Raw genomic sequence first — 16,238 nt, 5'->3', positions numbered from 1 at the left:
ATCTAATTCTTTAAAAAACTAATTTGCTAAAGAAGCATTTTACATTCAATAAAAACAAAATAATAGATAGGAGGAGGAATAAATAAAGTAAGGGGAACAGATTAATACTTAAGTAACAGTCTATATTTTTTTATATTTCAAATATTATATGGGTCGTTGTTGCTTTAGTATTTTTCAGCTTGACAATATAATTGTAATAGAGGTTAATATCCATTAGAAATAAGCTAAAGTTTGTTTTTCTATTGGTCTATTTCATTTTATGTATATGGAATTTGCCAAAAATGATAAACAGTTGGATAAAAAAGGAAACATTTTTGTCCAGTTATTCTTTAAAATAAATTAAAATATCACAAAATCATGACTATTTCACCTGTTAATCTAGATAGAAAGTTTACATTTTCAATCCAAAACATTTTGGAATACATAAGTACATTTTCTATTTCTTTAGACAACCGAAATCACAAGATATGTGAAGTTTAAAACTCACTGGTGAAACTGGGTAAATGCTTCTTATACTGTCTATGTGTAAATGGGTAAATCCCATTGACATATATAAATAAAATGTAAATCCTGCACCTGAACGTTCTTCCTCCTCTGTGACGCTTTTTGATTTACAAATGACGACATAGGTACTGTCTACTCTTCCTCCCTGAGGCTGCCTCTGATTGGTCCTCCGGAAAATGAAAATTACATTAACCAAGATGGCGCTGGGCGACAGAGGAAAGTGATGAGAGAATAGAACAACAAGCGATACAACTATATAAGAGTGTGCATTTATTTATCTTGTGCGACTATTTAAAACCAGACCTCTATTTTATCATCGGGAAACTGCCAAGCACGTGCTTAGAGACCGTACTGGTCTATGGAGATATAATTATTCAGCTAACTAGCTGCTCAAGTAACGTTAGCCTAGCGTAGCTAACATTCGCTAACTGCGGAAGGCGAGTGAGGAGAAGGCTTGCAGGCAGCTCGAAGTGCAAGCCGACAAGTCAGGCTGATTTTTCGATATCAAGCGACCTCTCCGTTTGATACATTAACTACCCTTACAGAGTTTGCGGCACGGACCGGTGATCCAAAGCAGGGCTCCGTCAGGAAACTGACGTTACACCTCTGATAAGGAAAGCAGATAAAGACGAGGAAAAGGCGTCATCTTTGCCGATTTGACGCCATGGCTCTTTCCCCTATTCAGAGTGGACTGCCGGGGATTCAGGTGAATAAAATACATTATTATTTTGGTTAACTTTTAGAGGCAAGCTTATTTGGTTCACAGCCACCTGATATTTTACTTAACGTTTTACTTAACGTTTCCTTGTACCTTCAGCTCGTAAGTTTAACTCGGTGCCTGTAAATAACTTTATCTACAAGAACCCTCCATTATTATCACGATTAAGACTACCATCTTTACTTTCCAGTGATAAATGCAACTAGTAGTCAAAGTCCAGTATGACCGTATGCGATAAAATGGCTGACGTCTTTTTAAAAGTATTGTTGTCAAGTCTAACGTGTACTGAATGACTGACGGGCTGTCAAAACCTACATATACAATTTATATTGGACGAGTTTACTGCATTCTGTGCAGGCTCAAATGCCATCGCAGTTAAAGCACAAGTTAACATATCCAACTTTCTGTGTAGTCCTCGTCCACTGTTATTTTTCACAGTGCAAAACTGGAAGATATTCAGTTTATTGCAATGTAAGACAAGGAAAAATAGTGAATTCTCACGTTTAAGAAGCTGGAAACATCAAATGTTTGACATTTTAGTTTGAAAAAAGATTTTTCTGTGATAAACTAAAGACCAATTGACTAATCGTTTAAGCTCTAATAATGTCCACTTTTTCTGTTTGTATTCTAATAGAGCAGTCCCTATTGGTTTATTTTCATTAGTGATTAATCTGGTGATTATTTTGTCCATCAATCAATTGTTAGTTTGGTGCATTAAACATTAAGTGAAGTGTCAATTACCATCATTATTGACTAATCTGACACTTCTATAGTTTACACAATGTCAGAAAATCGTGAATTTCCCTAAGCGAACACAAGGTGATGTCTTTAAATTGTTCTTTTTGTCCGGTCAACAGTAAATAACCTTAATATATTTAGTTTACAATTATATGAAACAGAGAAAAGCAGCCAGTCTTCAGATTTGAGAAGCTGGAACCAGAGAATGTTTGGCAATCTTGCACGATAAATTAATTAAATGATTATTAATTATTAGCCACTAAACGATTAAGTGACTAATAATTGCACTAATAATAACATCAAATGACTTTTTCTCAATCTTAAAATATTCAGTTGCAGATTTATATTTAGTTGGTTGAGTAATATATTAATTGATATATTGTTTCACTATATGCAAAGATGATACTAGACTACACAGTTGTGTTGTGCAGATGGGGGGGGCATCAAACACATGCCTTTACAGCGAGGTTCAGGCAGCTTTAGTTGTCGCAGTAAACTTGCTGACTGTGGAAATGGCAAGTACATTCCCATCATGTGTAGTCTGTCGTCGCAGCGCCCTTGTTGTTTTTCCCATTGTTTTTACAGAAGTCAGCCTCGACATAATAATTTTCACCTGGATGACTGACCACACCAGTGTTATGAGAGTATTTTGGTTGTGTTGTTTCTACTCTGCTTTATTCTGCACCGCTCTATCTCTTTGTTGGAAAGGCCCTTTACTATCAAATTCAGCAGCCACCTCTTTGCCAATTTTTCAAAGTGCAGCTGCTCATCCCCCCTTCCATATAGATTTGACCACCATGCATTAGCACTTTTACAGGAAACTGTTCTCTGGGGGGACTGTAGCAATATGCTGTGTGAGCCAACAGATGATCTTCTTAGGGCTGGGTTACCTGGTAAATGAAATGCTTTAGTTCTTTATTATTAAAGCCACTGCAACAAAATATAATTTTTTATTTTATTTTGGATCAACGTCATAATATAGTATGTTTTTTCAGGATAGACTTTTGTATTATATTTGTCATGGAAATTATGGCACCGCAAACACTACTCAGACAGTTTAGGCTTATGATTGCTCTGTATGAAGGGAAATTGGACTGGACAACTCAAAGCCCATTATTTCTACCCTGGTGCTCCTTGGGGAAATTTAGCCACTTAGTCCAGTCAATAAGTTAAGGTGTAGTCCTTCAGTTTCTGTTTAGCCTTTGTGGTGGAGGTCATTAAGCCTAAGTCCATGTTGAGCTGTCTTGTGATTTAAATGTAACTCATAGCCACGGAATTTGATCTGAAAAGGTCACACATTGCTTGAATCAAGTTGCTCAGAAGTTCATACATTGATTGCGGGTTTTTTTTCTTAGTATACCACTCCTGATTATTCTAGAGAAAAAGCGGAGAACTGATACCATCTAGCCTAGGCAGAGCTGTGTAGAGCAAAGTAGGGATGTCCCAAGCCTATCCTCAACATTGGTATCACAGCCATTGGCTTTACTAAACCTGATCAGTTTTCTTGTTAAACTTATCCCACACTGAACACTAGTTATGCCAGCTGTCATCCAAGTGACAGGTTAAAACACTAGAAACTTTTATCAACATTACTGTATTGCGAGAGATTGAACCATGAAGTGGCTCAAACAAAATTAGCAGCCTGCAGATGCAGTTTTGATAAATAATATCCACATTTGCATTTTGTTCATGGTGGAAAGAAGACAGGTTGTCTTTGACCCTGTCAAAACTTTCCTGCCACAACAGTTCCAGACTGACACCCTCCTCACCACAAATACTACGAAACACTGAAGGACCTCATTAAAAGAAATCTGAGGCAGGCTATCTTCTCTTCTTCATAGATTTACACATAAATATCAGTTTACTACTCATGCTTGTTACTTTTTGCCTAATTAAAACAGTGGTGTGATGTCTTCTGTGGCTCTGGGGGAGTTTTCTGAAGTGTGACAAAATACCCTAGATGATGTCATTGGAGGTTATCTCAGAGCGGGCTTTGAGGCAACACATTTATGGCAGAAAGCCTACAAACAGTAACATTTACCAGGCAGGGAGGGTCATAGAAAAAGGTTGTTTTTGGTTGCATTGTGTTAAAGATCCTGTTTTATTTATTTATTTTTGATCTTGCTTGACCCATACTAGAGACTACAAGTCAGGATCTCTTGGTCTCTGCTGTTTTTGATTTTGACCAGTTCTTCTTTAATTTCTCTGTGTCTTGTGACTAAATAAGGGGAGTACCCCATTAATGCTGATCTGTTCAGTTGTCAAGCATATTTTAATAGAACATATAGGCTAGATAATAGATAAGGAGTCTGTGTGTGACATACTTAATATTGAATGTTTAAGCACATAATGGTGACAAAATAAAAATCTGACCCAGACATCACTAATCATATGACCACTGTGTGTGAGTTGTTATTATTATACTATGCTTTTAAGTATATTATTCTACTATTTTGATAATTGATTGATCGTTTGAGTCATTTTTCAAGCAAAACATGTTTCCAGCTTCTCAAATGTAAGAATATGCTGCTTTTTTAATAAATATATATATTTCTGAATATCGTTGTTTTGGACTGTTAATCTGACCCAGCGGTTAATGCATAGACTGTAAAAGTGAAGCCAAAACATCTTGATCACTCCCCTGGTAGTTTTTTTTTTTTAAGTCACTTTTAAGATAAGATATACTTTATTGTCCCCGAAGGGAAATTTGTTTTGGACTCTGTCCATTCTGCAGCGTCACAAAGACAACACACAATACAAAAAAGGAAACCCAAAAAAAAAAAAAAAAGACAACAAATACAAATCTCTCAACACATACTCTCTTGCAATACAAACATGCTTCCATATACATATAATAAGCATATTAACTACTCCTTTCATTGGCACTTCCCATTAAACAACTCATCGGCTTTAGTCTCCGCAATAAGTGGGACACAGCCCTTGCACAGTACAATATTACAAAAATACAATATTGTACAGCTGACATATTGCCCCACCCCAATAGCCTACATATCACATAAATTCCACAATGCACTGACAATGCCCAGCCTCGATAGACTATGTATTGGACAAATGACATAGCGCCCGACAAAGTTTGTAAACTTTGGGTTTTAGGTTTTAATCATTGAAATGACTTTCATTGGTCATTCAATAATTCTTTTCTTTTTTCCCCTTGTTTATTTTCTGTTGGATTGTACTGTATTTTTTCAAATGTTTGGCATTTGAAGCACTTTGTGACTTTGCCTGTGAAAGGTGCTATATCAAATAAACTTATTATTATTATTATTGTTATTATAGGTCATAAATCCCACCCCCTCCATGTTTGCGGATGGGACACGGGCCATACTAAAAAAATCAATGTACACGGCAAATACATTTTTTCCCAAACATGGTTTCTGTCATTTTAAGTACGATGACGCCGATGGTTCAGGTGGTCATTTTCCAGATAAGTTGGGTTTTAATTAGTTATTTGATATGCGATATAAAAACAGGGTGAAACGTCACAATGACAGCTGTGATTGACTCGCGATCGGGTGGTGTAATGGCGGGATACCGCAGCTCCACTGCCTGATCACTACTGTGCAGACATTTTCAGATGACTATCAGCTCTGGGGAAACTCTGATGGGCATTTTTCAACATTTTCTGACATTTTGTAGATTTTTCAAATCAGTTTTTTAGATTATAGTGAATCAAAGTTCACTGATTACCGTCTCTTTAATTGGTAACGTGTGTGTGTGTGTGTGTGTGTGTGTGTGTGTGTGTGTGTGTGTGTGTGTGTGTGTGTGTGTGTGTGTGTGTGTGTGTGTGTGTGTGTGTGTGTGTGTGTGTGTGTGTGTGTGTGTGTGTGCCAGATTTAAAAAAAATAACAATGCATCACAGTTTGCAAGATATTTTGAAGACTGCCAGAGGGAACTATGTTGCTTGTATGTTGAGCTGTGGGCCTGTGTAACAACTGATTGAATACCTGTAATTTTACCTTCTGTGCCTTTTTATGTTCGTCTTGTCTGTTGCCTGCGGTTCTACATATCTTAAAATGCACTTTGTTCTCTCTGTCTCTCTCTCTCTCCGTCATTCTCTCTGTCACACAGAACTTTAAAGCTGATCCAGAGGAGTTTTTTACCAAGCTGGACAGGATAGGGAAAGGCTCTTTTGGTGAAGTTTTTAAAGGCATTGACAATCGGACTCAGAAGGTTGTGGCCATTAAAACTATTGATCTGGAAGAAGCGGAGGATGAAATAGAAGACATTCAACAGGAAATCACAGTTCTTAGCCAGTGTGACAGTCCATTTATCACCAAGTATCATGGCTCCTACCTAAAGGTAAGTTTTAACCTCAGGAAGAATACTATTGTCAATTTGCAATAGTCCATCGACATAATGCATATGTCTGTAGTGTGTTCCTGAAAGCAAGTGTAAACAATGTAGGTCAATAAATAATGCATGTGGGCAATGGAACAAGTATTGCCTGTGTAATATTGCACAGATTGCTGTTGATCAACCCGAAAAATAGGCCAACATTGCAATAGTATATGGCTTGAGGGATTGTAACAATGCAATCTGTATTTGGACTTTGTCATATGTTTTATTCGTTTTGCTCTGTACTCCAGCAGATAAGGTTTGAAATAAAACGATGAAAATCAGGGTGTTTATGTGCATATTAGATGAACAGTGTATGAAATATAGTATAGCCTTATTGTATGTTGAGAAGTGCACCATGACAGTTATAAGGGTGCAACACCCTTAAAGCGGAAAGTCGGCTCTATAACATCTCTATAGTTATAGTAGTTTTTTAGTCACACTACAGGTGATGGTGCGAAGAGTACCTCTCTTAACAGCAGTAAGGAGAGAAGTGGTGTCTACTAGCTCAACTTATGCTGCTGTCTGAAGGAGAGAATTAAGGCTTATTTTTGTGAATTACGTAACCATGGTATTATGCTTAGTGTATGTATGTAGCAGCAGTGGCTGTAGCACACGGCTTATGGAGGCAATTAAAGTAGTTTAAATCCCTTAACCCTATACATTTGTAGTTCTGTGAGTCATAACTCAGTCAAATCTCAAAATACAGACATGATATACATATTTCTAGATTCAGTATGATTTACACTGTCCAAGGATATAATTATCCCAGATGAAGAAGCTCCTTTCAACTCCAGAATTTGCCTTTAGAATTATCACATATTTAGTTTTTTTTGTTCAGGATCAAAGTAATCTTAAAGGAATAAGTGATAGTTGTCTACATCTATATGAACATAGCAAACATGAACTGCTAAAAGCTAATTTGGGATACTTGCCAAAATGTAAACAAATATAGGCTAATAAAAGGGGGGCTCAAGCTGTGTCCCACAGCAAAGCTCACTAATACCAACGTTATTTCCTGTTTGCATCCCCAAAGCATTATGGGAACTGCAGTTCTAAAACTTAGTGAGTCAAAAAAGACTGTCTGTCTGAGTAAATTTGACATCTTAAATAGTCTGTGTGAACCTGGAAATCTTAACACACAAGCTCAGATGACAAACCCACAGATCTGAAGTTGTAGTGAACTACCTTCAAGTTCAAGAATTTAACACATTTAACACAGCTCGCATTGTTTAACTATGTTTTAGATTAATAAGTAGTAATTCTCAGCTGCTAGAAAAGGATAAACCAGTCTGTTGTAAATGTTAAAATGTAAATAAATATTTTAGTATTAATAGTAGTCGATAAAAATAATTATGTGAGTTAACCATCACAAATCAATTGTGACTCCTTTTGTCATATGATGTAACAAGTGTCTGTTTCCCTTAAGGCGCTGCCACACCAACCCGATTATCGGCCGTCGGACAGTCTGGCGAGGTCGGTGACTTGAGTCAGTTTGGTGAGCCGTCGGCTAGTGGGCAGTTGGACTCAATGACCAATCTGATTGGTGGAGTGCTAGCCCTTGACTAGCGAATCAGTGCCCTTATGGTAAAGCACTTACCTGGCGAAAATCTTTCAAACTAAGGCTGGGATACCCGACCCGAGCCCGATGGTACCCGACGGGCCGGGCCGGGCTCGGACAGTCACATCGGCGCGGTAGCCTAAGGCATTGGACATTTAAAATTTTAAACCGCTTATTATGTAATGGGCCGGTTTCACTTGATGCAAAGGTTCGTTTTTGTGATTAAAATAAATTTAAAATATTAACCTAATCCGTCTTCCTGTGTGCAGAAACAGGTGCATATAAGGCAGACTGCATGCCGCAGCGCATTGAGCGCTCAGAGCGCAACGATGGAAGATGTTAAAAAGAAATTGGCCTCAGGAGATTTTAAAACCACCGAAAATGAAGGAAAGTCTACTGTGTGGAAGTATTTCCACATAGTTGTCTAGGCATATGTTAATTTTATTTCAATTATATGATTGGGCCTCTTGTGTGCGCCTGTGTTAACGTGCGCTTGTTGCCCAGTGTGTGCGCTCACTGTGCTGATGTGCTAATCTGTCGACATTTCTGAATGCCTTCCTTACAGTTGCTTAATTGTGTCATTAGTATGAGAAAAATTAGATTTTAGCGGGTTCGGTCATGGTTCTGTTGGACGCGGGCCGGGCTCGGACAGAGAAATTCGACCCGATCCCACACCTATTTCAAACTGACCTTTGTCGATCAAAAAACCAGACAGATTCAGTAACTGCACGGCCTATTTCTCGCTTAAAATGTTTTCAGAAACACGTTTTGGTGAACTATTTTTGTAAAATACGAGATTGTATTCCGAACAAGCCGCCATTATTGTCGGTTTTGAAATTCGGGAGAAGCCAGACCCACGTGACGCGTTTGTCATTTCCGCTTTAAATTTTTTTGGCCGACAATATAGATTAGTCGCCTGCTGTTATGGAGACGTATTACGTCTCACGTTCGCGCAGAACGTATGCTCAAGTCGGCGTCACTCCGGTGTGTTTCGATGCACTTTTTGGACCGACGGGAGCCGAGTGATCAGTCCGACTGCCTTTTCTGCCGATGGTCGGCTTTCGGGTTGGTGTGTCCGAGCCTTAACAGACTGAACACACTGTACGTTAGCCTGGCCAAGTGCCTAAATCAATGCAATTTCCTCCATTTGCAATATAATTTCTCTACTGTGTTGCTACATGTACATCTTGGCACCATGATGGGCCAGGTAGCATTTAATAAAAAAAAATTGAACAGATGACTCTTTCAATCATAAGATTGAGCAAATATTGCTCTTTTTTTTTTTTTAAATGGACAAAGTAAGTGTGAACTGTTACTCTTTGTAATAACTACTGCAACTTTGAACTCTATTTGACTGAATTCTGGAATTATTTTTCAGGGTACAAAATTATGGATTATTATGGAATATTTGGGTGGAGGATCAGCCCTGGATTTGGTAAGTCTATATCCAAATAAAGCGAAGGACCTATTTGAAGATTATCTTAATTTAGACAATTTGATTTGCAGACTGCATGACAGTTCTCAGACAAAGTTAAACCCGAAGACCCCTTTATCCTCTGATTTATCTGTTCTTCTAGTTGGAACCAGGTGCCCTGGATGAAACGCAGATTGCCACAATTCTGAGAGAGATCCTGAAAGGGCTGGAGTATCTGCACTCTGAAAAGAAAATCCACAGAGATATCAAAGGTAAGACTGGTGCATGGCATCGCCTTGTTTTAACAACAGTCTAGTAAATAGTTTAATCTTGACAACATGGTCTCTATCTTCTTGTTAATAATGCTGAAGTGAGGCTTTAATGTGTATTGGAATCTGTGTTCACCAGCTGTTGAGTGCTCTGTATTTGGACCCAAACCCAAGTCATCACTTTAATCTTGTCACATTTTACACTTGAATGTAAATTCTGTTGAGATCTGTAATCTGTCATGTCTCTGTCCTTTACTATATTATAAATAATCTTTGTGTTAAAATAGGGATGGATAATAGAGGGGCCCTTTTTAATTTGTTGACATCCATAGTACGAGAGCAGGCATGTTGGTGTGGAGAGAACAATGCAAACATTTGCTGTATTTTTTTTTTTTCTGTAATGTTTTTTCAGAAAGATGTGGGTCTACTGGTCAGAGTTCTCTGTCCTGAGTCTTTATTAAGCAAATGAAAACACGTATCCTAAGCTTTTGGAAACCTGATTAATGCTTTACAAGACCAAATAATCAGTTTTTTCTAACCAAGATCTTAAATTCCAGAAAACAGGTTACTGCCAGAAGCCGAGAACAATCATATTACTAAAGTGGTTAAGACATAGCATTGTCTGTATCTTTTCGAATACTGAATGTTAATTTAAGCACTAAATGTTATCAAAAGCGCTACTTCATGCAGCTCATACTTTTGTCCTCTTGCTTTCAGCTGCAAACGTGTTGCTGTCAGAACAAGGCGATGTGAAGCTGGCTGACTTCGGAGTGGCAGGCCAGCTGACAGACACCCAGATAAAAAGGAACACATTTGTTGGTACTCCTTTCTGGATGGCACCTGAAGTTATAAAGCAATCGGCCTACGATTCAAAGGTCAGAATCATCCCAACTTTTATTGTTCTCACAGTCAGGTTTTAGTGTTGGAAAGCAGAATCCCAAGGAAATGTACAGTGTCAATAAATTGCTGATGGCCATACATTTTAAATGTAAGTAACTTTAACTGCACGTGTGCCACTGCAAGTCACTGCAGCAAAGTGTCAATGAAGTTTGACAGCTGGATCACAAAAGCTTACTGTGGCTTTACCACATCAGCTGGGTTGGATTAAACATCTGTAGTAGTGGGTAGTAGTAGTGGGACTCTTTATATTGGGCTAGTTGACCTGTGTGCCAGCGGTGAGTCCAGCAACACCAGTGCAAGAAGGGGAGAAGGTACGGTGAGTTTATGCAAATATGACAGGCTTATTATAATGTCTAAGTCATGTGTTTATATTATTCAGATCCACACAGTGACGTGTGTCAAACCTACTTCAATGGCCTGGTGTCTCTCCTTGGGATGAAAATGTAACGTTGCTGATGTATAAAAATAATTTTACCAACCTTGTCTGAGGCCCTTAGGCAATACCTGTTGTTAAACAGACCATGAAACAACTATGCTGTGTCAACAGTTAGCATAAATATGAGAGTTGAGGTGGTGAAGCATTGTCCAAAGAAAAAAGATTGTGTGAAACCACTCCCAAATGATGAGTACATTTTGTCCTTGTTTTCATTGCTCTCTTGACTGCTGTGGGCTAGTCTTTAAGCACTATTTCAGACTAAAAAGGACCAAATACATATTTTTGGAATAACTGCAACATGAGTCAGTGTGGTTTGTCAACAAAACCACTACATCACGGTCTTCAGTTTGCAGAGCTTCCTCAAATACACCCATGCTGGTTAAGTAAGCCAGTTTAAATGTCATTTCACATTGAAACTGTCATTGTGTCAGTGTGTGTATTTGTTGACGTATGTGTGAAATTCTGCTGCTTTATTATGATTGTTTCTGTCCTAAATGTCTTTGTTTTATAGGCAGACATCTGGTCATTAGGAATAACGGCAATAGAACTGGCTAAAGGAGAGCCGCCACACTCTGAGCTTCATCCTATGAAGGTCTTATTCCTCATCCCAAAGAACAATCCACCAACACTGGAAGGGAACTACAGTAAACCACTTAAAGAATTTGTTGAAGCCTGTTTAAATAAGGAGCCTAGCTTTGTAAGTTTAAAAGACTCTTGTCCATACTTTTATATAGTAATAGTGCACATTATTTTTTTTTATATTCACGGTTAGGTTTGCTTTCTGTGTTTTTCTTAGAGGCCAACTGCCAAAGAGCTGTTAAAACATAAGTATATTGTAAGGCATTCCAAAAAGACATCCTATCTGACAGAGCTGATTGACAGATACAAGAGGTGGAAATCCGAGCAGTCTCGGGAGGAATCCAGCTCTGATGAATCTGATGAGTAAGTTGTCTGCACCATCACCACCCAGTTCGGGGGGGCGGGGGGGAGGTTTGCAAGACAGGGCAAATTCATACTCTAAAGCCAAATCTATACTCTAAAACCAAATCTAGCAACTCTGAGTACACTAATGATGATCCTAATATCCTGTGTCACTGTAGGGAGCCAAATGGCCAGGCTTCTGGAGGAGATGACACTGGCAATGATGATTGGATTTTCAACACCATCAGGGAGAAGGACCTCAAAAAGTTTCAGAATGGGGCAGCACAGCCTGCTGAGCTCGAAAGGAAACAGGTGGGACCATACGGCGTTAATAATAAATAATAAAAAATAATAAATTTGTAGTAACTCTTGTTGGCAAAGCCATGTCTTCCCTGTGTCAAAGGTCTCAGATTTCCCTTTTTAACATTAAAATCATCCTTTTTTTTTTCAGATGCAGGAGAGTCCAGAGAGTTCAAAGAGGCCTTTGTCACAAAGCTTATCAACAATCTTTTCTCCATTGTTTACTGAGGTAATGGGACTAACCGGTTACCCCAAGTTAAAACGATCATCACCGAATAAATGTTTTTAAAATAAAACTATTGTAAAACTGTTGTAATCAATCCAATCATCAATGCAGATCACACTGATTGAAATCTACTGTATGTTCAGATATATTTATGTCAGAGATTACTCAACAAATAAAATATTTAAAAAGTTCAAATATAAGGTTTTCTAAATGATGTCATTTTTGCAGTTGAAAGAAAAGGGCGAGACGCGTAATGGCAAGCCGGAGGCTGCAGAGGAGCTGCAGGAGGCCATTTTCCTGGCAGAAGAAACACACCCAGGGATCTGTGACTCCCTGGTAGCTGAACTAGTGCAGAGACTTCAGAGGTAATCAGGGTTCATATTATCACTTCTCATTATATTCTTATACTTATATTTAAATGTAGAAGTCCAAGAATATTGCATATTTACTTCCTAAATGTGATGAATGTATGTGCCCATTTAATGGGATCAGTAAGGACATATTGTGGTGCCACTGACAGTCTCTCTGCCTGACAGTTGACTGGTCCATCTGTCCAACACCTTGGTCCACAATGAAAATAAGATATAGGAATAGTAAAGGGGCTTTTCATTTTCCATCCGTCCAGTGCTGTTGTGTAATGAACATTACAGTCACTAGTGTGATAGTTGTTTCAACCCAAGGCCTGTTTAGACCGTAAATATTAACCTTTCTTCTGATGTTCGTCAGGTTTTCTGTGCCACAAACCGCTGCCAGTCATTGAGAGGAGCTACATCCAGCTCTGCTCTAATCTTCCACCCTGGTGGCAGCAGTCAGATCTTTTCCTCTGACCTCCACAGCCGGGATGAAGTCTCCCAGGAAAGTCTCCATCACTAATTTTCCTGAAGCAAATCCTGGCCCACGTAATGTCTGTTTATTCGCTAGCACACCACCAGAGGGTCCTATTCAGGACAGTCAGTGGCCAGCCACCATGACTGCCACCTGCTGTAAGATGTCCCTTCTCAATACCTCCTTCACAACTGTTTTTTATTTTTTTTTTATGGTGGAGTCAGCTATCTTTCTGCAAGGACTCGAGTTATTGGTTTTGGTGAGTTTGTGGCTTTTTCACAAAGGTTTACACTCCGCATCCTTTTGGAGAAAGTACCTTGCTTAATTGTGTGCATGTGTGTGTGGCTGTGCGAGAGATCCTGTGAACTGTGCGGTGAAGCGTGACGAGTGGGTTGAAGCATTCTATTGAAAACTCAGGTATCCTGCTTTAAGTGGATTGGGTCCTCTGGGAGATGGAAAGAGCTCTATAGGGTGGTTGTACGGACTTGTAAATAAGCTAATTTCTACAGATTCATGAAAAATAAATGGAGTGTTTGTAATGGAACCACTGTGTACAAATGGCCAAATGCAAACTGTAGATAATGTTTGTGAGGTGAATATTTTGAGAGACTAAAATGGCCATACATGAGATTGCCTTGCCTTTCTACTTGTTCTTTTGTATATCGGTCTTTGATTTCTCCAGTTGTAAAACTTTAGTACTCATCCAGTGAATGAAAATGGCTGCCCTCTATCATGTTTTACTATTGATTTATTTTATATTTCTTAATTCTCTTTAACCTTTTTGGTTTCACACTCATTGCTGTGGCTGCGGTAATGTAGGAGAATGTAAAAAAACAACAAAAGGCTGGATCGATGAAGCCCCCACCAGTTTTAAACACACTGGATGCTCTGCCAGCTCCACAAGGCCTCGAGTTGTCGGTTTGTTGGACTTTGCCTCATCCCTTCTTTTTTTGCTGTGTGTTTTTGACTGGTTAAATAAACTGAGGTTTCGTCCATTCATTCCATTAACAGGGCAGTGCCATCATCTAGTTTATAAATCAGCAGACTCTGTTAGTCTTCCTAGGAGCTGCAGTGGTACTGTCTATCTCCTCAGCGTACCTACAGCTTTAATTGCACTTCAAGTATAAATGCCTTTTGACTATAAACAAAGTAGCCATAAAACAGTAGCATGAGACTTACAGTATTTTGCAGGTATGCTATCTGGGACAAAATAAAGTCCACCTGAAGTCTCACACGTTGGACTCTGGAGTTGGTCATGCAGTGTAATATTTGCCTGGTTGTATCTTTCCATTTGGACTTGTGAGAGTTTTGTTTTTTTTGTACAGTAAATGCATATAAACAAAGACTTCTCACATAGAGGACACTGCTCTCAGATGTACATATTAACATAAAGCCAGGAGGTGTTCAGAGACCAGTGGCACTGCTGCTACTACTGAGTAGCTTAAAAGGAATGTGCATGATAGCATAAGAGTATAACGCCTATTGGTTGGCCTGAGCAGTATGCGTTGTAGTATACTGCTGCAGGACTGGAGGAATGTTGAGTTCTAAACCGAGTGGAATCAGCCTTAGAGTGTTTGTGATGAATGGGATGAATAGTATCCGCTTTAAAATGTTAGATCCAATGCGTTTGTTGTGATTTCTTTTCTTTCTTCCCCCCTGCCTCTGGCATACATAATACTTTTTAAATGATAAAAGATCAAAAGTATTTCTTTCATTCCTTGTCAGTATGATGCATGCATGAACAAATTTACTCATTTTTCTTCACAGACGAAAGGAATTAAAAAATAATAATTATGGAGTCGGATGATATATTCTGTTTGCCACGGGCAGTACACAGTAAACAGGGTAACTTAAAGTGAGAACTCAGCATTGGGGAATACGATTATTTGCTTTCGTGTGTGTGTGTGTGCGTGTGCGTGTGTGTGTGTGTGTGCGCGCGGATTAGAAGATTGATCTCTCATATTTTCCCGTTAAATATGCGACTAAATCTGTTAGCTTAGCACAAAGACTGGAAACGGGTCGGGAACGGCTATCCGTGGTCCAGAGGTAACCTCTGCCTACCAGCCCCTCTAAAACTGACCAAATAACACATTGTTTGATGGTTTAATTCGTACAAAAGCTGAAGTGTAAAACGACAGTTGGGCATCTTGCAGGAGGTTAGCTATGTGCCGTACTATTTCTTGCCTCGGACCAATAACTTCCTGGTATCTCCGATGGTTGCCTAGCAACAACAAGGAAATGCCGATTAGCTAGTTGCTTTGCTAGCCGTAGCTTCATATTTAGCTTGATACTGTAAAGACGCTAAAAAGCAAATGAGCTGTATCTAACTATTATTTTAACTGTTATGTCATCATTTAAACAGAATATAATGTACTCCACATTTCTCTCCAAAGACATTCTCTTTTTTTTCTGCTTGCTAATTGGTGGAATACAGTTTAATCAAATACATTGTTCACATGAAACCGGTTAACCAAATCAATGATTTCCATTTTCCTTTGTTTTCTACTCTTCTGTGAAAAATGACTCTCCATTCAAACTTCATGTGAAATGTGCCATGTAAAGCCTCCATCCCAAACAGAGACAAATTCAACACAATTTGCACCTTTTACATGGTCTACTTATCTTTTTATGTGTTGCACTTTGCAGATTTATTTAGTTTTTTTAAATGGTACTTTAAAAGGCTATTGTGTGACAATAATATTAGTTTTGTGTGTTTTGAATGGCAATAAAGCAGTGTGATCACCAGGAGTCATTTCTTAGCACAAGTAGGCATATATTCTATTAAACTATTTTTATAACCCAAAAGAGCAGTATTATGTAATAGAGGGAGTAAAGTTTGGTTCTGTGATGTGTTAAAGTTTCAGTAAACACTGGATAGCAATCACTTGAAATGTACATTTAATTTTGTGACTTTGCTGACAGTTTAATTGTCCAGTATACATGTTTGCTAATTCAGGACAATGTTGTTGGATTTATTGAAAGTTGTCAAATGATTAAGGAAAAAATAAAAATCCAGTACTTGAATGATGAATAGTTTTGCCATCGAGTGTATTTATTTGTTCTGTATGTT

The 16,238-nt window shown here is 38.5% G+C and overlaps 1 protein-coding gene across 1 annotated transcript; it reads left to right on the top strand.

Annotated features, from left to right (window-relative positions):
* The first annotated feature begins 678 nt into the window (after positions 1-678).
* stk24a (serine/threonine kinase 24a (STE20 homolog, yeast)) lies at positions 679-16,199 on the top strand. The gene is made up of 11 exons (XM_039817970.1): positions 679-1,210; positions 6,050-6,280; positions 9,256-9,312; positions 9,455-9,563; positions 10,278-10,435; positions 11,408-11,593; positions 11,693-11,838; positions 11,997-12,129; positions 12,269-12,346; positions 12,572-12,708; positions 13,070-16,199. Exons 1-11 carry the CDS (start codon positions 1,169-1,171, stop codon positions 13,101-13,103), a joined length of 1,311 nt encoding a protein of 436 aa, XP_039673904.1. The 5' UTR covers positions 679-1,168; the 3' UTR covers positions 13,104-16,199.
* Positions 16,200-16,238: the final 39 nt, after the last annotated feature.

This window comes from Perca fluviatilis, chromosome 12, assembly GCF_010015445.1.
Source record: "Perca fluviatilis chromosome 12, GENO_Pfluv_1.0, whole genome shotgun sequence".
NCBI classification, from domain to species: domain Eukaryota; kingdom Metazoa; phylum Chordata; class Actinopteri; order Perciformes; family Percidae; genus Perca; species Perca fluviatilis.
Note: the sequence above shows the minus strand (reverse complement) of the source record. Positions and strands in the feature narration are given on the sequence as shown.

Excerpts from the sequence above, each read along its gene's own strand:
- stk24a (XM_039817970.1), top strand. The coding sequence starts at position 1,169 with ATGGCTCTTTCCCCTATTCAGAGTGGACTGCCGGGGATTCAG. Across the intron at positions 9,564-10,277 it reads AATCCACAGAGATATCAAAG|CTGCAAACGTGTTGCTGTCA; the intron begins GTAAGACTGGTG and ends TCTTGCTTTCAG. Across the intron at positions 11,839-11,996 it reads AGCTCTGATGAATCTGATGA|GGAGCCAAATGGCCAGGCTT; the intron begins GTAAGTTGTCTG and ends GTGTCACTGTAG.